Genomic DNA, 22,449 nt, shown 5'->3' with positions numbered 1-22,449 from the left:
TACCATCCAGTACACTACTAGAGTGATCAGCACGATGGATATGAAAAGTGCTTTTATTGTTTTGTTGTTTTTTAAAAAAAAAAAAAGTAGATAAATATACTGTTGGCAATCCATACTGTCTGCTCACTTGAACACTACACATGCTATATACACTTACCACTAATCAAACTTAGCGTAAGCAGAACCACTTAAAAAGGTGGTCCTCAGCTTGCAGCTTCAGGACATACACTGCATAAGAAACTCTACTATGTTCACAGCTACAAGAAATCCCCAAACTGCATCCTCTCAAAATCCTCAGTCAAAAATGCTGCTGCTGCCCACAATTCACTATTTACTCAGACCTTCAAAGGTTGGGATATTCATGTAACATTAATATCAGAGGCTAACAGTTTAACTGCTGGACTACGCACAAGAATATGGCTACTAATTTGGATTCCTTGTTGCAACCGTTAAACAGGGAGATGGAAAAGATAAATGACTGCTGATAAAAAGTGTCTTCTGCTGTTAAACTGTTCTCTCTGATGCCTGGGTATTTTCTCACTCCCTGAATTAAAAGCATTACAGAATCATTCAGGTGGGAAGGGACCTTCAGAGGGCTCCAGCCTAATCCCTGGCTCCAAGCAGATTCAACAGTGAACCTGGACAAGGCTGTTGCTCAAGAGATATGTCTAGTCAGATCTTGAAAATGTCCATGGATGGAGATCTGCCCCCCCAGAAAAGCTCTGGTTTTGCTAACAGCATCCCTGTGCGCCTGGGAAGCTTGTCCTTGCTTCTACCCCTTACATACATCCTTTGGCACTGGAGCTCAGTCATGAGTTCCCTCCTTCACCAAGCCGGTCTCCTGACACATCCACTTGTTTTCCTGAATGTCCGGATGGATCTTTCTTGTGCTTGGAGGAGACTGTCCTTAATGTCTGGGCTAGCTCTCTTCAGCAGTTCCACTCTTCAGAGCTGCCTACCAGATCCCACCTCCCAGTTACCCAAATAAGTAGAAACCTGCTCTCCTGAAGTCCAGGATGAGAAGGCTACTTCCTTTCCTCACTCCCCTCAGGATCTCAGTCACCACTATTTCATAGCTACTACAGCCAATGCTGCCATCGATTATCACATCCCTACAGGTTCTTCCTTGTTTGTGAACAGCAAATCCAGGAGATGCCAAATATCTCCCTCTTTTGCCCACTTGTCCTTCCTAAAGGACCTGCAATCACCCATGGAAGAATGCCAGCCACACAGGCTATTCCACCACAACTCAGTTATTCCAGTGATAATTCCAAGATTATTTTCCGTAGCTCACTCCCCCTCATAGCCCTCTATACCCATAACTTGCATGGAAAAAAGGAAGTTTACTTCGCTGATTTTAAATGGGCTAACGTGTGAAACTTAATTACTCTTTTAAGAACCCAGCACACAAGCTCCTCAGAACTCTGAATTTGTAGCAATATGTTCAAGTTTAAGACATGGAAACATCTGCTTTTCCTACACAAAATTTTTAACTTTTGAAGTCCTAAAATTAATTGCACCTGGTATGGGCTTTTTCCTCTCCTGCCTCAGACTGCAGAAGTTGCACATGATTTTGGATGTGAATAAGTTTTTAGGCACAACAGGTAAAATATAAAACATGAACAGATTGAGCAAGTCATTATTTTAAGCATTTTTACCCTCCTGTTTTTCTTAGCATTTCCATTCAATTCTCATTCCGCGATCTTTAAGAGATCTCACACAGCAGACTACAACTCAAACAGCAGAAATTAACTGCTGCTTTTAAAATTAGAACGTGTTGTGAAATTACCCATTTCTGTAAGCTCTTCATTTAGCTCCTGAAGCCAAAAGATGTCCATGTCATCCAAGTCATAGCGACACACAGATTCTGCCAGTTCCAAAATGTTGATGTAACCTGGTTCTGTGGGCTCTTGGCTGGAACAGTGGATGTATTTCCTGGGTCGTGTATACAGTACTTCTTTCACCTTTTCTGCTACAACCCTAGAGTGAAAGTAAAAAAAGAAATAGAGAATTACAACTTTTTAAGACCCATCCTTGAAAGACGTGAAATATTTGCTGTAAGTGCAAAGAAACCTAGTGTTTCACAGATTTTAAACTAGCCCGTAAGTGTAGCCAGGCTAGGGAGACAGGATTCTGTAAATGTAATTTCTTCACACAAAATGTGCTAAGGTTTGCTACGTATACAGAATCCTTTTTAAAATGTAAGCCTGTGCATATAATTTTCAATTTAACAAATGCTACTAGTGTAATGATGCAAGTGTTTTTGAAACCCACAGAAAGTATTATGCACAAAAACCCCTACAATTTTTGTTCTATATTCTTCTCAAATGATAGAAGGAAATCTTGCCAACTGATTTCTTGAAAATACCATCATTTTCACGAAAGCTTCATTTATTCTACTGCAGTGTGTGTGTGCGTGTGTGTGTGTGTGTGTAGAAATGCTTGCTCTTCATTTGGGATAAACAGTCTACCCTTATTTTGTAAATGACACTTTATCCACGTTACAAATGTATTATTTTTGTTATGTAAGAACCATTCTGATGCTAAGCAAAAATGTAAAGGGGAAAAACCAGCTAAAAATCATCCAGGAAGCAAGGGAGAAAAATACAGGAGTTTTCAATCTTTCAATTATTTTAAGAGATGAAACAGCGTTTGATTAGTAAACTAGCCTATGGGAATGGAAAGACTGACCTTAGCTAGATAAAGTCAATCTTTCTCTGAATTCAATGCAAGAGGCCTTGCACGTGAAAGGAAGCCAGGGAGAGACTGAATGGAACAGTGCCATGCGTGAGCCGCTCTGCATGCTTTCTAGAGCTAACCCTCCACAGGACAAGGAGAAAGGAAAAGCTGTGGGAAATAAGGCAACAGGAGTAAAGAAGGAGCAGGCAGCAGTCAAGCAGTATCCCACATAATTCTTACTGGACAACGTGGGTTGTCAATGTTAGCACAAACAATGTTCTTATGCCATTCTTCCTCCCCCTTCACCTTGCTCATTTTTTCCTCCCATTCCCTTGGGAGCTTTTCTTTTCTCTGGTCCAGCCAAATCTATAGCAATTTTTTCCTCTAATGTAATACTGCTGGTTTGAGATGCAATATATTTATTTTTAATAACTTGGTACTGACAATAGCCCCAGTGGAAATTAAATTATGCTGGCATCAGCACTTTCACTGGACAATTAATTTATCTTCGTCTCGAAGACCACACTGGCAATAACATTTCTATGTTGAAACACACTCTGTTTCCACCAGGAAGGGTTGCAGGACTACCATGTTATGTTTTCCTAGTCTAAGCACAGTGTGAGAGAACAAAAGGTTATTTATCTATCTCCTGAAACTGAGATCACTGAACTTCTATAATGTTAAGCAGCTATTTGTGGCGAGAGAAGGCAGAGAGGGTTAAAGCTTAGGCAACAATAACCAAAATTAAATTATACGAACAAGTGAGTAACTTTATCAGGTATCAGTAACTACTGCATGCCTACTGCTCTATATCATCATGCCTTATAGGCAAGTAACAAGTAACATATATAAGATTTGGGTTTATTTTTAATTTATTAAACTCGCCATACTCAAATGAGAAAATAGTTTTTAATCCATAGCACCGTGTGACTCAGGAAAAAAGATCCCCTTTTTAAACTCACAGTGTAGATACTATAACAGTGTACAGACAGAACCAGATCTGGACTGAAATGCCACAGAAATGTTTTCCAAATTGGCACTTGTTCGGTTTAAGAACATGCCTGAAGGCTGCTGCATTGGAGATTTAAATATAATAACACAGAAAAGCTGACTGCATTTAGACAACCTATTTTTGAGAGACCATCTTCTCTAAGTTGACGTTTTGTGCACGTGATCTGCGTCTGATCGCCATTACCTGAGAGAAGGCTGTGGAATAGTTTCTGGACTGGCTGGAACTTGAACCCCTTTCTCCCATTCTTGTTTCCACGTGTCCGCAAAGATATAATATTCATCAGGGTTCACATGGTGAGAATCTGGTAGTTTCATGGCACTAATGAGATCCTTGCGGAACACCTGCAGGAAACACCAGGGAAAAGAGTGGCTTGAGAAAGAGTGTTGTGCTAAAGAAAGCAGTAGGTATTTTTCTTAATCTACACTGCAACAATGCATATACCTTGATAATTTTTTTTAAAGAGTACCAACACACAAAGAAGTAAATTTGAAATTACCTAGATTATTAACTCTCAGCGTATCAGGTACAATATGACAAGAAGTTTATGCTAACTCAAAACCACGCTGCTGCCCGAAGGCTAATCAGAAGGAAGAAGGCTGTTGCAGGTGACCAGGGAGAGGGGAAAGGACGCCTGCATCTGATTTAAGACTCCTCACCGTATCACTTTCAAAGAGCTTATTTTACTTGCCAGTCTGTAGGCTTTACCCCAACTTAGATACAAGGTAGCATATCCTTTTCTTTCACTCAGTTTAGCTACTTTAAACTGTCATATTCATCATGGGCTATGAACAGTTGCCATGGCGAAACTGATGTATAGGCACTTGTTCATTTATTAAAACCACTTGAAGTTTTACTGGTCAGGATCTCCGGGATCAAAGACGAACAGGTGCCTTTGCTGAAACACGAGACCTGTGTTGCTCTGTGCCTGAACCCCAGCGATGCAAGCACAGTGACACAACCCAGCCTCAGCATCCTTTAGCAAACCTATATGATGAAACGCACCATCATGAAACAAATCAGTGACAAACCTCCAGCCATAACATTCAATTCTTGGCTCAAGAGGATTAAGTTTTTAAGAGCATGCTAACATGATTATCAGTCATCTCAGAGCTTACTTAATGTCAATGTTTGTCAAATACAGGTGCACACAATTTAAATAAAGGGCATATGCATCCTTTGTGGTTTTTTTTCCTCCACTGCTTCACTGCACCAGTTTAACATTCATAAAAGCAAAGCAGTGACTGTGGTTTGGTGTTAGGGAGACATCACAACTAATTAACTGTATTATCATAACGAGAAATCAAATCCTCAAAGGGCAATAAAATGAAACGGAAAATATCCCTGCAATAAGTTGTGGCAGGTTGAACTCTCTTCTTACTAATTCAGTTTTATAGCCAGAAGAGTAATAAAATATCTCAGAGCCAAATATCTTCATGTACCCTTTTCAATTTGACAGCACCAGACCGGTTATGCCTACTGCAAAAATTCTCAGCTGTTCTTGGAAATCATCAAGTAAACGTTATTAAAAAAGGCTCTATGCTAAAAACAGGTGACCTGGAACATCGGTGTTACTTCATTATGTCCTACAGCCGCATCTCACAAGGGCTGCCAGGAGAGCAAGCTGACCGAGGGAACTCAAAACCACAGACTCAAGGCTCTCTTATTTGCTACTGATGTGTTAATCTGCTTTAGTTCAGACCAGACTGTTCACTGTTGTCTTCTGTGTAAAACTCCTCAGGTACCTAACAGGCCTGTATTAAAATCTGAATGACAAGAGTGAAAGCATTAAGACTGCAAGCATCCATTTTTTCCAAGCAGTACGTGTACACACCAAAAATAAAATGTAAAGTGATTTATGCCACTTAAAAGGCATTTTCGTTTTCTGTGTTACAGGTACAGAACCAGGATTATGAGAAACACTAACATGGCACAATTCCAAAGAACTCCAGGAGGAAAAAATAATCCAATAAATGAGAAATGCAATGACTGGTTCAATTATCAGAAAAGATATTCCTCAAACCTTATCTGAGGTAAGTGCTTTACAAACTACCTTTTAAGCCACTGACAGAATATAGAAGTAGAGTGCTTCATATCAAGCCCACTATTTTTTAAACACTAGATGAAAAATGCTATTAAAGGCATCAGTATTCTAACTACATTGCTTAGCAGCAAATTCATCTTCTGATCATCCATTATGTATGTGAACTGTATCATCTCTATTTTTAGAGCACAAATGCCCTGGAGCATGGACTTTGTTAGTTTTTTGACTGTTGTACAGTACTGACCACACCATCACCACGCTGCAATATTAAGTTCTCTGCTTCAGATTTCTAAAATTTACAATAGAGGTACCACTGAAGGTCAAAGATTTAACCAATATAAACATAACTGTTGAAACCTTAAGGAACCCCAATACTCAAGCCAAGACTTCATAAGAATTGCCTATTCATACTTGTGATAACAGTGCAATTGAGTATTTCCTGCAGATGTCTGGAATCATTACAATCTTTAGCTCTCATCATTCTTCATTTCTTCACGTGTGGCCAAGCAGGGTCTTCCAACAGTAAAATACTCTCAGAGGACAATGTATGAGAACATGCACCTTGATCACACACTCTGTATTTTCCTTTGTTGTGGAAATAAACCAGAACACCCAGGGGACCCAAAGAGAGTTTTCTGACATATCAAGTAAATTTTACTTCAGCAGTCAGCCTCAAGGCTATGAACTAAGCCAACTCAACAAAGAGCAGACACACGCCTTCAGGATTTAGATAGCCAGCTTTTCTTCATGGTTGGTTTTTTTTGGATACTTATTTGAAAAACAATGCAGCTCCTTTACTAACTGTATCCATAAAGCAACAGCTAGTCCACTCTACAGCACATACTCTCCTCTTGGCACGGACCACCTTCATTTCCACAGTTAGCCCATGGAGTGCAGTGGTCATCTTTCAGTCATCCAAAAGCAGTTCTATTTCTCACCATACATAAAACACAACTCTTCATTTTAGTATCATCTGTAATATCATAAATATTGAGAAGACCTGAAAAATAAGCACGCCAGATCTAGGCCAACAAGGCATTCCCATCCGGACACATCACTCCTCAAGAGCAGACTCAGCTAGCGCTGCGCATCTTTACTATGATAGAGAAGGGCCTTGGCAGAGCTGAGCTACAACTGACCGACCGCAGCTAGCAGAGCCAGGTCCGTACACACAGAAATGGGAAACTCCCCACCGCTGTAAGTATTTGCAGGAGTTACTGTGTGACGGTGGGATTTTAGAAAAAAATATTTTTAGCAACTGAAAGCATGAAAGAAGAGATGAGTTTTAGCCCTGCTTACCATGCAAGACTGCTTGGTCTGAACTTGCCATTTCATTTTGCTGCCAGGAATTTTTAGTTTCAGCTGAAAACGGTGCAGCATTTTGAGTGAATGACATCAATGAAAAGTGTGTTTGCTTATGTCATCATCATCATCTTCAGCATTTTGTTGAGCAACTCTAATAATTATTTCAAGCTTTAGAGCTGGGGCTTAAATCTAGAAGAGGAGAGCTTGTTCTTTGGTCAAGATTAGCTTTCTGCTCTGCAGTAAAAGTCTGCCTGGATTTGCTGAGGCAATGAGAACTTCCTAGTCACTTCTGCAGAGACGCATTGCAGTCTCTAAAGCCTTTAAAAGCTAAATTCTACAAAAAATTCTCCAGAAATAAGGACGCTCTGCTCCCCCACGGCACTAACACACCAAGCAATAATGATATCATGGAGCTGTGGAAGGAAAGATGTGGTTCATATGTTTTATTTGTTTTTCAGACTTCTGAGTCCTATTTGGAAATTATGTTAGAAGAGTATGTCCAAGGCAAATTAACTTCTTAGAATCCATTTATAAATGCTTCACCAAAAGCTGTCTATGACTTTAACCCGAACTCCTTCTGGAAGCACTCTATGAAAATTCAATATATATAATCTTCCTTACAGGACCCTCCTGTGCTTACTCTGTGAATAAATCAAGCCTGTGAAACAAAGAACACTTTTGTGTGAAGTATCCTTATCCACTAAAGATATCAGGGAGGATACAAGTAATGCTATAGAGAATTACAGTAAAATATTAGGATCAAAGACAGAAAGTGGGTCTTGACAATACAACAGCCTTCTACAAACCCCATCTTTGCTGAACAATTCAAACACCAGATCTGCACAGACTGTCAGGCACCTTTTGTTCATGACCATTGCAAACCTAAAACCACATTAAAAAAAAAAAAAGAGAAAGAAAAAAAAAAAGAGTCAAATACCTTTTCCAATACCCCACTGCAAGCTACTACTGAAGCTGACCGATGCCATTGCTCATTCACCTTGTCTTGCCCAAATGCATGTATGAGGGAAAACAAATGGATTGTGTCATCTCTTAAAAATGGAAAGAAAAACTGTATTTCTTCTTGTGATACCCTCTGAGCTTTCAGGTACTTTGACCACCTGCTTACAAACCCCCAACAAGGGTAAGCCGCTTGTCACAGGCGCCTAGGCCATGACTGGGAACCAAACCTCAAAGGTTTAAGTAAATTATGGGTTAACTGCTCTGTTGTTACAATCAAAGCAGGATTTCTGCTGGATTGCATCTAGTTGCTTCAGTCCTAAGGCTTCCCCCTGCGCCTGGCAGAGCCCTGAGCGAGTCAGCAACATGCGTTTCCATTCCTCGTGCTCACCGCTTAGGGAGTCAGAAGACCCACTGCCCCAGAAACACTGAGCCATGATTTTCAAAAGACAGGAAGGAACTACTATGTCCCATTCTGTCCCCTCCAAGGATATACTCTCAGAAATCTTTACAGAAAACAGCGTGGAATTAGGGCCAATATCCTCTCTAACCAGAGAAAGCTGAAACAGCTAGTATTTTCCTGGATTTTTGGTCTCCTTCACAACCCAACTCAAAGGCCAACTTTGAAATTCCAGGTGCCAAACACTACTCAAACTACAGTGGGCACTTTCTGTAAAGCGTAAAGTAGATTACATAAGAGTTTTTCATTATATTTAGGGTCAAATAATCTTTTTTTATTCACCTTTGAAAGGATCTAGTAACTTCTTTATTACCATAAGCATTAAAGCTTACTCTACTATTGTAGCTCTCAGGTAGAACACCCTCAGCAAAATTTAAACACACTTATAAAGCAGCAGTTTACACCTAAAATCACCTCGTAAATAATAAAACAAAAGCCAAATTGTAATATGACCTATTACAAGTGTAATATAGCCACACAGTATCTGAGTGTAGATAGTTTAATCTTAGTATAGATGTTTCACAGTATGTGCAAAAGACTGCCCATTTACAGAGGATGAAGCTCGAAGGACAAAATTTGGTAGGCTCATCCTGGAGAGGTAGAATTTTTCTTGTTAATACGTTGCAATCTGGGCATGAAGTTTCTGAATTAAGGCACCTTATTATAGAGGAGTCTGGGGACTCAAGACAGGGTGGGTTTTTTGTTTGGCTGGGGTTTTTTTGGTAGCAAAATAAATAAAAGGCAACGTAATTTTAAAATGGAAATGAAGGTACAGTTCCAGGCATGTATGCTGACTGGACTGAAAAACTTATGTTAAAAAAGCTGGGACAGAAAGGACTAAGTGTAGCATTGAATTTGTAGTTCTCGGACATCCACACAATTTGGACATGCACTGCAGTAAATCCTAATGTTCAAACCCCTACTCCCTAAAACTATTTTTATGGATTATCCAGGACTCAAGCAAATGAAATATTGTACTTTTAAGTAGCCATGAATCTTCCTAGCCTCCTTTACAAGCATGTATAGGAAAAGCCAGGAAACCAGACACTAAATCAATACTACCTAACATCATGTCTCTGACAGTATCTCATGAGCCAGAAGAATGCGCAAGAACACGTCAAATTTCCTTCTGGTTGCTAATCAGACATAACCTTCGGATTTTGGGATTAATCCTAACAATCAATTTTTAAAATGGTATTAATTCATACAGATATTTAGAAAAATCTGTACTCGTTATCATCTGATTCCTTTTTTAATCTTGTTTAATTCTCAGTCTCAACAACTTCCTGTAGCAGATGAGCTTCATAGTCTAATTACACGATGCATGGAAAGGATATCCTTCTAATGGCTACAGATTTCCTAACTTTTGGCCTCATTCATCCCTCCCCCACCTTTCCTCCCCAATTCTTCCATCACAAGGACAGGCAGGACTGAAGCTCTAGCTCTGCTGTTTCCAGACCATTCATACTTTACTGTTACGCCTGCTCATTCACTTCCAAAAGTAAAATAGCTCAGCCTTTTCACAAGCAAGCTTTTCCATGCCCTTATGCTTTTGGGTCACCTCTCGCTAGAGTTCAAATAACCTGGGACAGTATCTCAAAGCAAAAAAAGATCATAAAAATAACCAATGAGGTTGCACCTCTGACTTACATAAAAGTATTGTAAATTATTTTTTTTTTTTAATCAACTAACCCAAGCAGGCTGAAAAACAGCTCACTGAAACACACAAGGCACGTTCGCTGGAGGTCTTGAGAAGCCTGTGCAGATGTCCAAGTTAATTCAGAATTTGCTAAGGTAAGCACATGCATAAAGGTAACAGTCTCCTATTCTATTATGCATGGTATATGCAAAGCAATATGATTTAACTATGTTGCCCATTCATTCACAGAACAAACCCGACCACTTTCGAACTGCAAAAAGAATCCTTTTTCTGCCAAGAGTCTAGTCTTACAGGGTGCTCCTCAGGATCAAGACCTATGATTTACGTGGCAGTTAAATGCCACTAAAAAAAGTTTCACATACTCAAGTAATGAAAGCAGACCATTTACTTGTGGAAGACAAGCTACATTTCACATGATAACACAGCTGTCACTACAAGCAATGAGGGATTAAAAACTACTATTGCTGTGAGATTCAAAACCCTATTTGCAAAGAGAGGTAAAATACTGCCATCTTATATGGGAAGGGTTAAAAAAAAGCATAATGCTAACTTAACTCCTTTACAGTTTCAAGAGGGAGAGAGGACTGAAAAAAAAAAAAGTATATAAACTTGAGTGTCATAAAGATCTCTTAGGCTCTTTTGTGACCCCACTAGCCTAAGGGAAAGGAAACTGTCAGTCATTCAGGACGGTCCAGCTAATAGGTTTCCCCTGCAAAAATGATTCCAACTACTCTGGCATCATTTTCTGCTGCAGCTTCCACGGAGACAGGAAACTGCAAAGTACAGGCTTCATGCTGAGCCAGACATCCAAAATGCCTCCTACCCTGCTACTCCCACACAGCCTACTGCTTAGGCCTGCAAGCCCCTCCTGTCTAGGTTTAAATCCATGAGGGGCAACACCATGAATGGCATGTGGCCAACATCATCATAAAGGTCTGAAAAACCGTATGACTTATGCTGTTGGTGTGCCTGTAACCTTAACACAATTTATTTATTCAAAGTAAATGCTAAAGCTAATCGGATAGCAGAATTTTTAAGTCAGCATTTCAGTAGTTTGTGATAGATTGTAATCCAGAAGGGAGCACCAAGAAAGAGCCACAGTCTTCATTTTGAAATTATGCAGAGAAACACCATGGTCTGAAAAAGCATCATTACAGGCTTGCCTGGTTCTCACCTTCTTCTCCAAGGAGGAGAATGGGGTAAGCAGAGCCCAGGTCCGACCCAGTAACATGCCCTTCTGCATTGATGTAAACTCCTGGGGTAAGTCAGGCTCTGGAAACAGGCTTTGACATTTGCACTGACACTGCATCCCTTCGCCCTGCAGTAACACCAGACAACCTCGCTCCACTGAGGCCATCCCCACACCTGACTCGATTCTGAAGCACCTGGGAGGCAATTCAAGGCAGAGCAGTCCTCAACTGCAGCCACTCGTCATTTTTTATAGGCAACCACAGAGGACCATGGCACATACAGACAAGTCCTGTGAAGCAACTGACAGATACACTAACTTGCTTGTTGGTCACAGTACCAAAATCGAGCTTTTATTTGGAGAGAGAACCCAGGTACTTGGGTTGGGCTGGAGATGATTGAGGAAGGGGAAAAAAGCCTATGTATTCACACGCAATTTAATTGAGAAAGGCAGGCTTACTTGCATGAAAGAAAAATTAATGTATGAAGACCACGAGCAGAAATATTCCCGAACAGCTATTTATAGGTTTGACCTTTTAGATTTTCTGCATCACTAACTCAAGAAACAGCCTGCTGCCTGGCAAGCAGAGGTGAATGAAAGGAGAGCAATGCCAACTTGTTAAAGAGAGCCCTTGCTAAAGGGATGCTGTCAGCCTGAAATTTTAAATTTCTATCTAATAGATATTAGACAACTATTACTACAAAAAACTTGGGGAATTACAACATGATTTTTGGAAGGCTGCGTGGTGGGGTCTCTCTTCAGTCTTTGCTTTACACCCTTGTCAGCACTTGGTGCATAAATAATCAATTTCAATGCTCTGCTGACAACAGCATTTCATGTAATACACACTCTCCAGCATATGCTTTTCAAGGGGATGGAAGGAGTGCTTGCTTCTAGCAGAAGGAAAGGAAAAACTGGAAGGATAGCCAAGAGTCTTACGTGTAAGAGGTAGAGATTATTACTGTCACCTTCCCTTCCATTCCCTTTCCCAGAGGACTTTATTTTTTTTTTTCAGGGTTCTTTTAAATATTGTACTTGGGACACTCCTCCAGAAGAGGACATATTGTAAGTTTTGAGATTTCTTTCTTTTTTTTTTTTTCCCCCCGGGAGGGGGATCTTAAATGAAAGATGACAAAAAGGTGCCAGTATTACTGGAAGGATGATGTTATGAAATACACTTTTTTAATTCCAAGTGTATATTCCAGATCTTGTTCTGCAAAGTTGCATATTTTCAAGCATTAAAGGGCTCAAGATTCTGTCTTGGAACAGGTGGAAAGCAGAAAAGAAGATCTCAAGAGGAGGAACTGAAAGCACTGCTCATTTTAATTCCTAGAAGTTATGTAAACAGAACATTAGTATGCTATATAAATGGACCACATCTTCATAATTATTGTTTATAACATACATAACGCACATAAAGACAGCATGGAGCAAAGGCAAAGAAGACAGTAATAGGACAATCCCTAAGAGGAAGAGATACAAGAAGAAAGCCGGATGGCTGGGCAGAAAGAAGGGATTGGTAAGGGACTAGCACTGAGGTGTATTTGAAACAGCAACAAGTCTGGCAGCGTATGTGTTTCAGTTCCCATTTGCCCAGCTTGGCTAGTAACAAAGCTACTGCCTAGGCAAACATGAGCAACAACTACAAGACCTCAGTAGCCACAAGCTGTTCTAAGATTAAAATTTTTACAGGACCATAATCCTCAGACCAACATTTTAAAGGTAAAAAGCATAGTAGGCTTTTCTTAACCCTCTTGGTGGCTGTAAATAAGACACTATGTATCTAGTTCTGGCCAATTTTGCTTTTATTGAAACACTCATGTAAGATTGTCTTTTAGAAACAAATCAGTGAGTTTTCTTCAATTAACTTGTGATAAAAATTAAGCTTCCAAAGAAAGGACATGTTCTGTAACATTTACCTTGTTCTTACCAAACCAAACTCACCTAGTTAACAGCATTTAGAAAAGAAGCATGAAGTATGTTTGCTGAATAGCTTTTGCTGTATGAGCATAATCTATATAGTTTATGCAACCTCTCACAGTAGTATCCAAGCAGGTAAAAAGCTGCTGGTATAGTACACAAAATTACTTCTGGGACATAACTCTCAGCTTTAAATTCTAGAGAAGCAAAGTGGGTTTTGTCAGTCTTTTTTTCAGCAACCTCAGGCATCAACAGTCATACTAGCATGTTGAAGGACTCATTTGGGGGGAATGTGATAGCAAGTAAGGGGAATTAGCTACAAGAAACGTTTCTCCCATTTGCAGTTGTTATCTGACTTCAGCCCTTAAGAAAGCAAGCATGAAATCCAGAGAAGGCAGCCAACAAATCTTCCCCAAAAAGGGCTACCAGTGGAATGGTTGATAGGATGGATTTGAGCACTGGATTGTGCATAAATGCCAATTTAATTGGTGAATACAGACTCAGTGACAGTGGCGATAGGTGTAGAGGTCCTAACAGGTGGGGATGGCAGAGTAAAAAAGCTTTATTGAAGGTAAAAAGCCAAGAGTGAGAAAGTGGCAGAAGATGAGTAAGCACTGTTCATACATATCCTTCCCACTGAAGTGTCCCACTGTTTTATCCTAAAACAGAAAGAAAGTATCGTCCCATACACATACGCACGAACAACTTCTTTCTGTGGCATGCTCTCAAATCATAAGACCATCCCAGCTTTTTCAGTTTCAAAATGAGACTAAATTTCAGGGGAAGAAAGAACTACATGTTACTGTCTGCAAATGCCGTAAGTCATTTTGGGACATCAAACACCAGAGCTCCTGTAATACTCGCGCGGTGGGGAAAACACAGTTTCATGGAGAATTTGACAGGTGACAAAAGTACTCACTGGCACTAGTTCAAAGCTCGCTATTTCAAGGCTTAGAAACATGAAAACTACATGACAGAAAACTATCAGGGACCAATCTTTAACCCTGGTTCTTACCTCAGCAGGTTTCTTTTGTTCATTTGCTGGTGTTTTTGACTTGCTCCTGTATTTAGAACAAGAAGAAAAGGAAGTGGAAGGACCTGTTTAAAAATAATTAAAAAAAAAATTAAAAAGGACCATTATAGCTCACTTCAATTCATTTAATTTTTCAGTAAAACAGAAGGCACTCCAATCTCTTGAATTATCATAATTCTTTGACAAGACGTGGGCAAAAAACTCTTAGGCAGTCTGTAGGCTTGATTACAGCTCCTCCTGTTCCACTCGTTCTTTGTAAAACCACAGCACACTGAGTTTATGGGTACATTCTGCTCTGCTCAATACAAGCATGAGTAAACAGAAACAAGCAGGCAGACCACTTTCCTTCATTTACTTTCTAACAAAGTGGAAGGAGGAGCAAAAGCGAGGACAGAGTTTGCAAGTGCTAAAAAAAACAAACAAAAAAGCAATGATACTAAAGCGTGCTGATGAGAGATGCAAAAAAATCATAGTTTGATGTCTAGACATTTCTGGGCAAAATGTTATTTCAGTACAGGATACATTGATGACTCGCAACAAATATGACAATGAATCATCATTATGTATAGAGTTATTAGACAGGCACAGATTTATACGCAACAAACAAGACCCTGCCACACAGGGGGTTTTTTTGCAGATAAAATGGGAAGATGCAACCTCAGGCACATGTGTGCCAAGGAACATTTAAAATACAACTTTACTAAATTGTGTAACAGACCAAAGTGGAGTAGATCAAGAACCAGTATAAGATAACATAACAATCAATATACTGGTTATAACTCTATCTTATATATAACACTAACATATCAATGCTCAAATAGCATGCCACCCCCAGTAATTTTAAAGTTGAGGCTCTGCACAACAACAGGACTCCTTAAAAAAAAAAAAAAAAATTACAAAATAGGACCCTGGACAGTAAAATTTCTCTTGAATTACAGATTTCTTTTTCCCAACTCTGAAAGGGAAAGACATACAAGTTTCTCTTCAAATTCTAAGTAGACTCAAAACTCCCCCCAGGTTTACAGGATCCTTCACCTCATTTTCCTCCCGTAACGGGATTCAGAACACCAAAGACTACAGAACGCAAAAAGAAATCAAGCAAGAAACATTTTTTTTTTTTTTATCACAAGAGGTGAAACGCTTTGCCCTCAAACCACAGAAGGAAACCACAAGGGGGTGATAGACCAAAGAAAAACTAGTAGGTATTACTTACTCTCATTGTCTGAACTGTCACTGGTGCTTAGATGCCTGTGGCGTTTCATCCTGACGCATCCTAAAGAGAAAAAAAAAGTTGATGGCAACCATTCTATCAGAAAATCGCCGGCTGCTGGCTGACGCCAAGCTCTTCGCACTAGAGGCAAAGCTCCTCTGAAGAGCTTTCAGGCACAGAGATAATCCCAGTTCAGCCACTACGTTTTATTTCTGCAAGCACCTATTAGACCACAGTGTTATTTGTGAAACCGAGCACCCTCAAAACCAGCATGCCTCTGGTGGGCAGAGCTTGCTTTCAATTTTGCAGAAAGGGGTGCCACCCGCCAGCTGATTCCCAGCAGGGCATGAGCGGCGCTGTGCTCTCGGAGGAGACTCAACGTCCCATCTGTTCAGCCAGAGGAAGAGTTGCCATGGTGGCAGTCGCTAGCTGAGAGATGGGTGGAGGCCAGGAAATAAGGTGGATGTACAGCAAGTCAAGGATTTAGAAATATAACTCACCTTAAAAAAAAAAGAAAAAAAATGGGGGGGGTAAAAAAACCCCAGAGGCATCCATGCAAAACAAAAGGCAGATTTTAAATAGGAACAATCACAGAAAATGGTGACTGATGCCATTTAATTTAAATCATCTGATCACCGCTTAGTTCACAAGAAATGTGGTTTTCAGAAGTTTGAGAAGTGATCAAGGGTATCACTGAGAAATACTTCTGTGGCGCTGCACCAGTTCCATTAAAAAAAAAAGGTATTGAGCTTTTTGAAATTGATTTTTGAACATGTAACGCATACAGAGAACGGGGAAGAAGAAAATTCAGCACCGCTATTTAATAAAAGAAAGATCAAAATAGTGATCAGCTATATACTCCAAACAAGTGCCAACAGAAATCCATATACATTCTTCTAAGTCCTGCCACTCTATAATATTCAATGTTACATTTGTTAAATAAGAACCAATAACAGTTTGCAATTAATAATAGTAAATGAAAATCACCCCTATCTTTTTAATAGATTGAATGAGCAAATCATTAGAGAAAAGAAATAAAAGATGACTCTGCAAGAATAGACAACTTTTTTTTTAAAGTAGAAGATAGGCACAAGTAGGTTACAGACAGCTGAACCTGAAATGCCTGCAGTATTAGAAGTGCCAGCCCAGCCACACCTGAAATGTAAGCAGCTTCATTTCTTAAACAAAACCACATGCCATTAAAAAAAGCAACACAGCTAAATATCCCATTTGATAAACCCCCCACGTTAGTTACTGTACAACGGGTCTTGAGATTATCCAAAGACCATGGGATAAACAAGATTTCCAGATAAGAGAAGCCTGTCCAAAGGCTTTGAAGAGATTGCAATTGAATTGTTTGCAGCACAAGTGTTTAATTTAGTGAAAATTTTCATCAGCCTTTATATTTAAGAGAGTGAGTTTACTGAATCTAAATGCAATGATCACTCAAAGTCTAAAACAATCCTTTTGACCTATCTGTTATAAGAAGACATTGCCCACACTCCTGGAAGTTGAAAAAGGAAGCGATGTGTGCAGTTTTCAAGCAGGTAGATACAGAACTTCTGAGCCAGGTATTTAACCTGGAGGGAAGACAGATGAACACGGTGGTCAACAGGACGGGACAGCAAAAGGTGTCATTTGTATCACTTAAGCAAGCTGTAAATTCCCGTTACATAACAATTTCACATTAATTCACCTTCTCACAGCTCAAGCAACCTTGGGGAGGCAAGGCAGCCATGCTGTATACAAAGACCAGTGTCCAACAGAAGAGCGACATCAAAAACAAAATACCCAAAACATCACAGGACTTCACTTCCAGCTAGCAATGTAAGGTGGCTTGTGCAGGCACCAGTCAGGTGAAGAAACTTCCATGAATCTCTTAGGCAAATGCTGTTTGACAGGTAGAAGGCACTTGGGGCAGAAGGGTTTGTCTTTGTGCATGTTTTGGGGGCACCAGACCTGAAGTTAACTGCTGAGTAGTGCGGGGAGGACTAGAGGAATATTGGCAACTCATGAAGTTTAAAAGGCATGGACTTAAATCAAGAGCAAATGAAATGGTATTGCCTATTTGAGAGCTTGTACTCCAGCAGCCAAACCCAGCCCCCCGGAGCATACAATCCTCCCTTAAAAAGGAGCAGGTTCTGCCCGTGGCAACACTTTCTCTGCTGGCAGTCTTCAGTTCCAAACAGCCCTGGCTTACAGACCATCAGGCATGTTACCAAGACCTTGGGAGATGATGAAAAGATGCATTTAGGTGTGCCGAGCAGTGTTCCTCACTTCCATTTCTTAGCAAGAAAAGCAAGTGCTTGCTTTGTTTTTATGTTCAGACGAATTTTTGAGCAGTTGTTAAAAGGTGCTGAAAGCTTATGGCAGGCAATTCTCATCTCTTATAGTCTATATAAACATGCAGCAATGAAACCTTTTCAGTCCGTACAAAAGACAGCTATCTGCAGAGCACAACATGAACATTCAATTAAAGTAGGGTCAAACACGAGGTTGAGAGAGACAACTGCAGGAGGGAACACACAGGAAGCCTGGACTTCTGCCTGGGCAACTGGCAAAGCAGAGAGGAGATGGCTACTTCAAAGACAGCTTACACAGAAACGGCAAGCGTAACAAAAACTTCAGAACAGAAAGCACACCTCCGCCAACAACTTCATAGGAGAAAAACAAAACAAACAAAAACTAAAAAAAAATTAAAAAGCTGTATTTGAGAAGTGGATTTGTAGCAGCTCAGAGAGATTTACACCTCCATCATAGCAGACAGAAACAGAAAAAGCAGTCACTCAGGGTAAAAGCCCCGAATAGTAATAACACTGGATTCCTGCCTGATTTTTTGCAGCAGTATCAACCACAACAACAGTGAGTAAGAGCCCACAGAGCTACAACAAATCACAGGTGTGCTGCGTGCAGTAAGACAGGTTATTGAAGTGACCAACATGCTGCAAGTTCACTGTATGCCCCCACATGATGCAGGAGTATCAGCCTCAGCATCATTCAACAGGACCACCTCTGCAGCAGGCTTCACTTTTGTTTTTAATAGGAGACTCCTTTGCTGTACCCTTGCGCGCACTGGGACTGCCACACCACTTCCAGCTCACTTCCACCCCAAAGCGTGAGGGCTCATCGGAAAGGCTCGCTAATGACGTTGCCGCTCCCCAGCCATTACAGAGGGATCCCAAAGTAACACCCATTTTGTGGTAAAGCTCCCATCTCATTCCTTCACCTGCCTTTGCAGAATGCGGAAGCATCAGCAGCCGCTCAGTTCAGAAAGACAGGAGATGCAAAGCCAGAGCCCACAACGTGGAAACTGATGTCAACCTTTCCCAGCTTCAGTCCAATTCAGTCCAAAGCAGTCCAGCACCCTCCAGTTTGTCCCTCAGCTTCAGACAATGATACTATTAGCCGGGTGATACGGTCCAGAGCAAGGCTGCAAGCAATCCTGTGCCTCAATTCCTGCTTCTTCCAGCACATTGATGTTTTATCACTTGCAAAGCACTGTGAAGAAGTTAAAATAAAATAAAATAAAAATATATATACACACACCCCCCCCCCTAAAAGGGCTAAATGTAGAAAGAAAGGGCAATCCACGCATATCAAAAACCCAAACCAAACAAGCAGAACCAAAAATCCCACAGAAATGGGTACAATCTCTCATACATCCTAGCTTTGCCCCTTTTCCAACTTCACCCCTGAAAATATGGTGACAATATACCTACAATAGAGGAGCACAATTAATTTTTTTCAACATGTACATGAAGACTTAATGAAAAGGTGAGAAATAAATTCATGAGATTGCCAGTGCCCTTCTCCTACCTCAGAGTATCAGTTACAATGAATGGCATGTGGCAACACCAAAAGAGAATCAAGTAAATAGTATTATTTTTACACACAAAATGAAAAAGTTAGTAAATCTTTATAATAGATAAGAAATACTTTTTTCCACAGAATAGTTCAAAAAGCAATTTAGAAAACAGCCTCAAAAAGATGCTACTTATAAAGGAAAAAAAAGGTAAAAAAAGATGAGCTGTCATTAGGAGCATGATGGAAACGCCATACAGTGAGTAGCTAAAACCATCAGCCTCCTTCCACTTCCTTTATCTTCATCCAGGCATTTTGCGAATGTGCACGTTGAATTTTTTGTTTGAATTTTGAGAACTTATCATTTTAGCAGTTTAGAAAGTTTAAACTTTCTAGCAGTTCCAATGTACAAGCTAAGAAAAACAAGGAGCGTAAAGCAACTCAACACTGAAATGTTGTTGCAGAGCGAAAGAGGCAAGTGGCTTCACCCTCCCACAAAAAGCCCCAAGGAAACCCTTATTTCCCAGTCACTGAGTAATGATTCTCACTACCTTAAAAGGTAAGTAGGGGTGCTTTGGCTATGGATTCAAAATGTGCTCAAGCCTTATGGTCAAGCACAGATTACCTTAAAAAATGATCATTAAAAAGAAGAACATAACATGCCTTGATCTAAAGCTTTTTTTGCCCCAGCCCTTTTTTAAATCCACAGGACTAACAGCTGATCGACCACTTGTATGACAACATATACAAATTCCAAAGATGCTCACCTTCAGGGATCTTTTAAATGAAAATTAAAGTGCGGGAGTGACATTAAGAAAGCACCATGCTGCAAGCAAAAACATACTCAACTCTCCAGGCAATTACTGCAATGGAACATTTTCTGGTGTCATTTTTAATATCAATTACCAGAGCAGTTCCTAAACTTGAACCATATTCCACACCTGTCGCATTTCTGACTTGTCAAGCCACGGCTGCGTGCATATCCCTGATCTGCGCACAACAGCTTAAGACAAGAACCACAACTTAAAAAAGAGAAAATCAGCCTAATTTCCTGCTGCCATCTAAACACCCGAACGCAGGTCAAGATGCCCTGAACCCTTCGGGTGTTCAACCAAAAATAACCCCAGGAAACACACTCTCGTCAGCCAGGGGCAGCAACATCAGGCTGCCAGCATTTCCCTGGCTTCTCGAACGCTGCTGCCCATATTGGGAATTTCGCCCCGGAGCCAAAACCGATGCTGGATCCAGCACATCACTGCACTTTCAAGGAAAGCCAGGAAAAAGCCACCCTGCAGTCACCCGGCTGAAATTGAACATGGATCCCAAGCTAAGAGTAATCAACATATCAGCCAGCACGTGCAAGAATCTGACTAAAGGGATAACACTGATATTTCCAAAAATCTAGGGGAGATGTTTTGTAATTAATGATTTCTAAACTATGTTTGCTCCTTTTTGCTTATTCACAAAGATCTGCACTGCTGAAGCGAACAAGAAACAGCCACTTGCCTCTACCACCATTCTCTCCTCTCCCCAAGGAAAATCAATGTTGAACTGACTTAAGGCACTTCCCATTTCTGAAGAGCTAGTTACCATGCATTACTCAAAAAAATCAGACAATCAGCATATGCAAACAGCAGACAGTTAACAAAATTTCAGAGCCTTATTCAAAGCAAAAACCCATTTCAAATACCTGCAGAAACAACAGCAACAAACATTTTTCCCTTATCAGTTTGCGTCAGAATAAACAACTAAATTTACCAAATAAACTACTGAGTTTATCCTCTTGTTCTGACACATTCCTCAGCATAGTTCATCAGTAACAGAGTTAGCAGAAAGAAGGATGAGGTATCTCACAGAGTCTGAATTCACACAGCATATTAGGCAAGACATCAGTGACAAGCGTACAAAATGAATCCTTAAATCCAGCCAAGATTTCTGAACAAAACAGTATCTCCAAGGAGTAGCAGTCCTTCCTCCCTGGCTACATTTTGTTGCAGAGAAAGGTTAAACCTATCCATACACTACTCAGTACGTGTTAAGACCTATACAGAAGGAAAAGGCAACCAAGAAATTCAAGGAACTGTAACGCAAATGTATCCTAGACCTGTGAGATTTTATTTCTTCACATTTTAAAATAGACTGACAAAAATGGAATTGGCCACAGCACTAAGGAAACTTTCAAGTGGGACAATTCAAGTGGGACAAGAAATGACCTACTTTCTTTATCTTATTAAAAAGAAAAACAGCATCTATGTATGAAAACCAAACGACAAGCTACATGCAAATTTCAGATTAAAATTCTGTACTTACATTTTTACAATATGGCTTTTTCAAAAAAAAAAAAAAAAAAAAAAGGCAGAGGCAGTAGGTAGAAATTTCCAAGTCTCCAAAATGTGGTTTATGTAACTGTTAAATTTAGATTAGGAAGCATATTATCTTGAAAGGTCTCCAGGAAATGTAGTACAGTAAAACCATTTAAATAGGTCAAATTTCATAGTCAACTGCCAGGGAAATTACAAAATATGAGTAGAGTTAATACCAAAAAAAAAAAAAAGGCAGAGGCAGTAGGTAGAAATTTCCAAGTCTCCAAAATGTGGTTTATGTAACTGTTAAATTTAGATTAGGAAGCATATTATCTTGAAAGGTCTCCAGGAAATGTAGTACAGTAAAACCATTTAAATAGGTCAAATTTCATAGTCAACTGCCAGGGAAATTACAAAATATGAGTAGAGTTAATACAACCTTTCAAATAACTAGAGGAAGAGAGATCACTCGTGTTTGGGTTTTTTATTATTATTTTTTAATATACTATCTAAACTCACAAAAAGGCTATATAAACCGGAAAACACCCACTCGGAACTTGGGTTAGCAGTACTTGCTGCACCTAAATGGTTTGAAAGGTTAAACAATTCACAGAAAAGGAAGTTCAGCAAAAAAAGTAACATTGTTTCTTTATTTCACTCTAACCAGAAAATTTTAAAAAATTAGTAATATACCCCTACTCAAGAGCCCCGTAACAGAGTGACCACATCTATCCTATCCTCCCCTCACCCCCAAAATAGAATCTTCTTGAATTATTCTCTGAAGACTGTACTGGGCCTACCACAAAGTAAAACTTTTCTTGCTACTATTTCATACTAAGTCTTGGTTAATGTAATAATCTGTAATTCAACAAAGGAGGA

The 22,449-nt window shown here is 39.9% G+C and overlaps 1 protein-coding gene across 1 annotated transcript in view; it reads right to left on the bottom strand.

Moving 5' to 3' along the window:
• The window catches only part of JADE3 (jade family PHD finger 3), a 32,719-nt gene extending 17,201 nt beyond the window's left edge, over positions 1-15,518 (bottom strand). Inside the window, exons 1-4 of the mRNA XM_009281375.1 lie at positions 15,470-15,518; positions 14,239-14,321; positions 3,875-4,032; positions 1,790-1,980 (exon numbers count right to left, since the gene is read on the bottom strand). Coding sequence (XP_009279650.1) covers positions 1,790-1,980; positions 3,875-4,032; positions 14,239-14,321; positions 15,470-15,518 — 481 coding nt within the window. The remainder of the gene's footprint in view (positions 1-1,789; positions 1,981-3,874; positions 4,033-14,238; positions 14,322-15,469) is intronic.
• Positions 15,519-22,449: the final 6,931 nt, after the last annotated feature.

Source organism: Aptenodytes forsteri, unplaced genomic scaffold, assembly GCF_000699145.1.
Source record: "Aptenodytes forsteri isolate BGI_AS27 unplaced genomic scaffold, ASM69914v1 Scaffold212, whole genome shotgun sequence".
Lineage (NCBI taxonomy): Eukaryota > Metazoa > Chordata > Aves > Sphenisciformes > Spheniscidae > Aptenodytes > Aptenodytes forsteri.
This window is presented reverse-complemented; position numbering and strand designations above follow the sequence as displayed.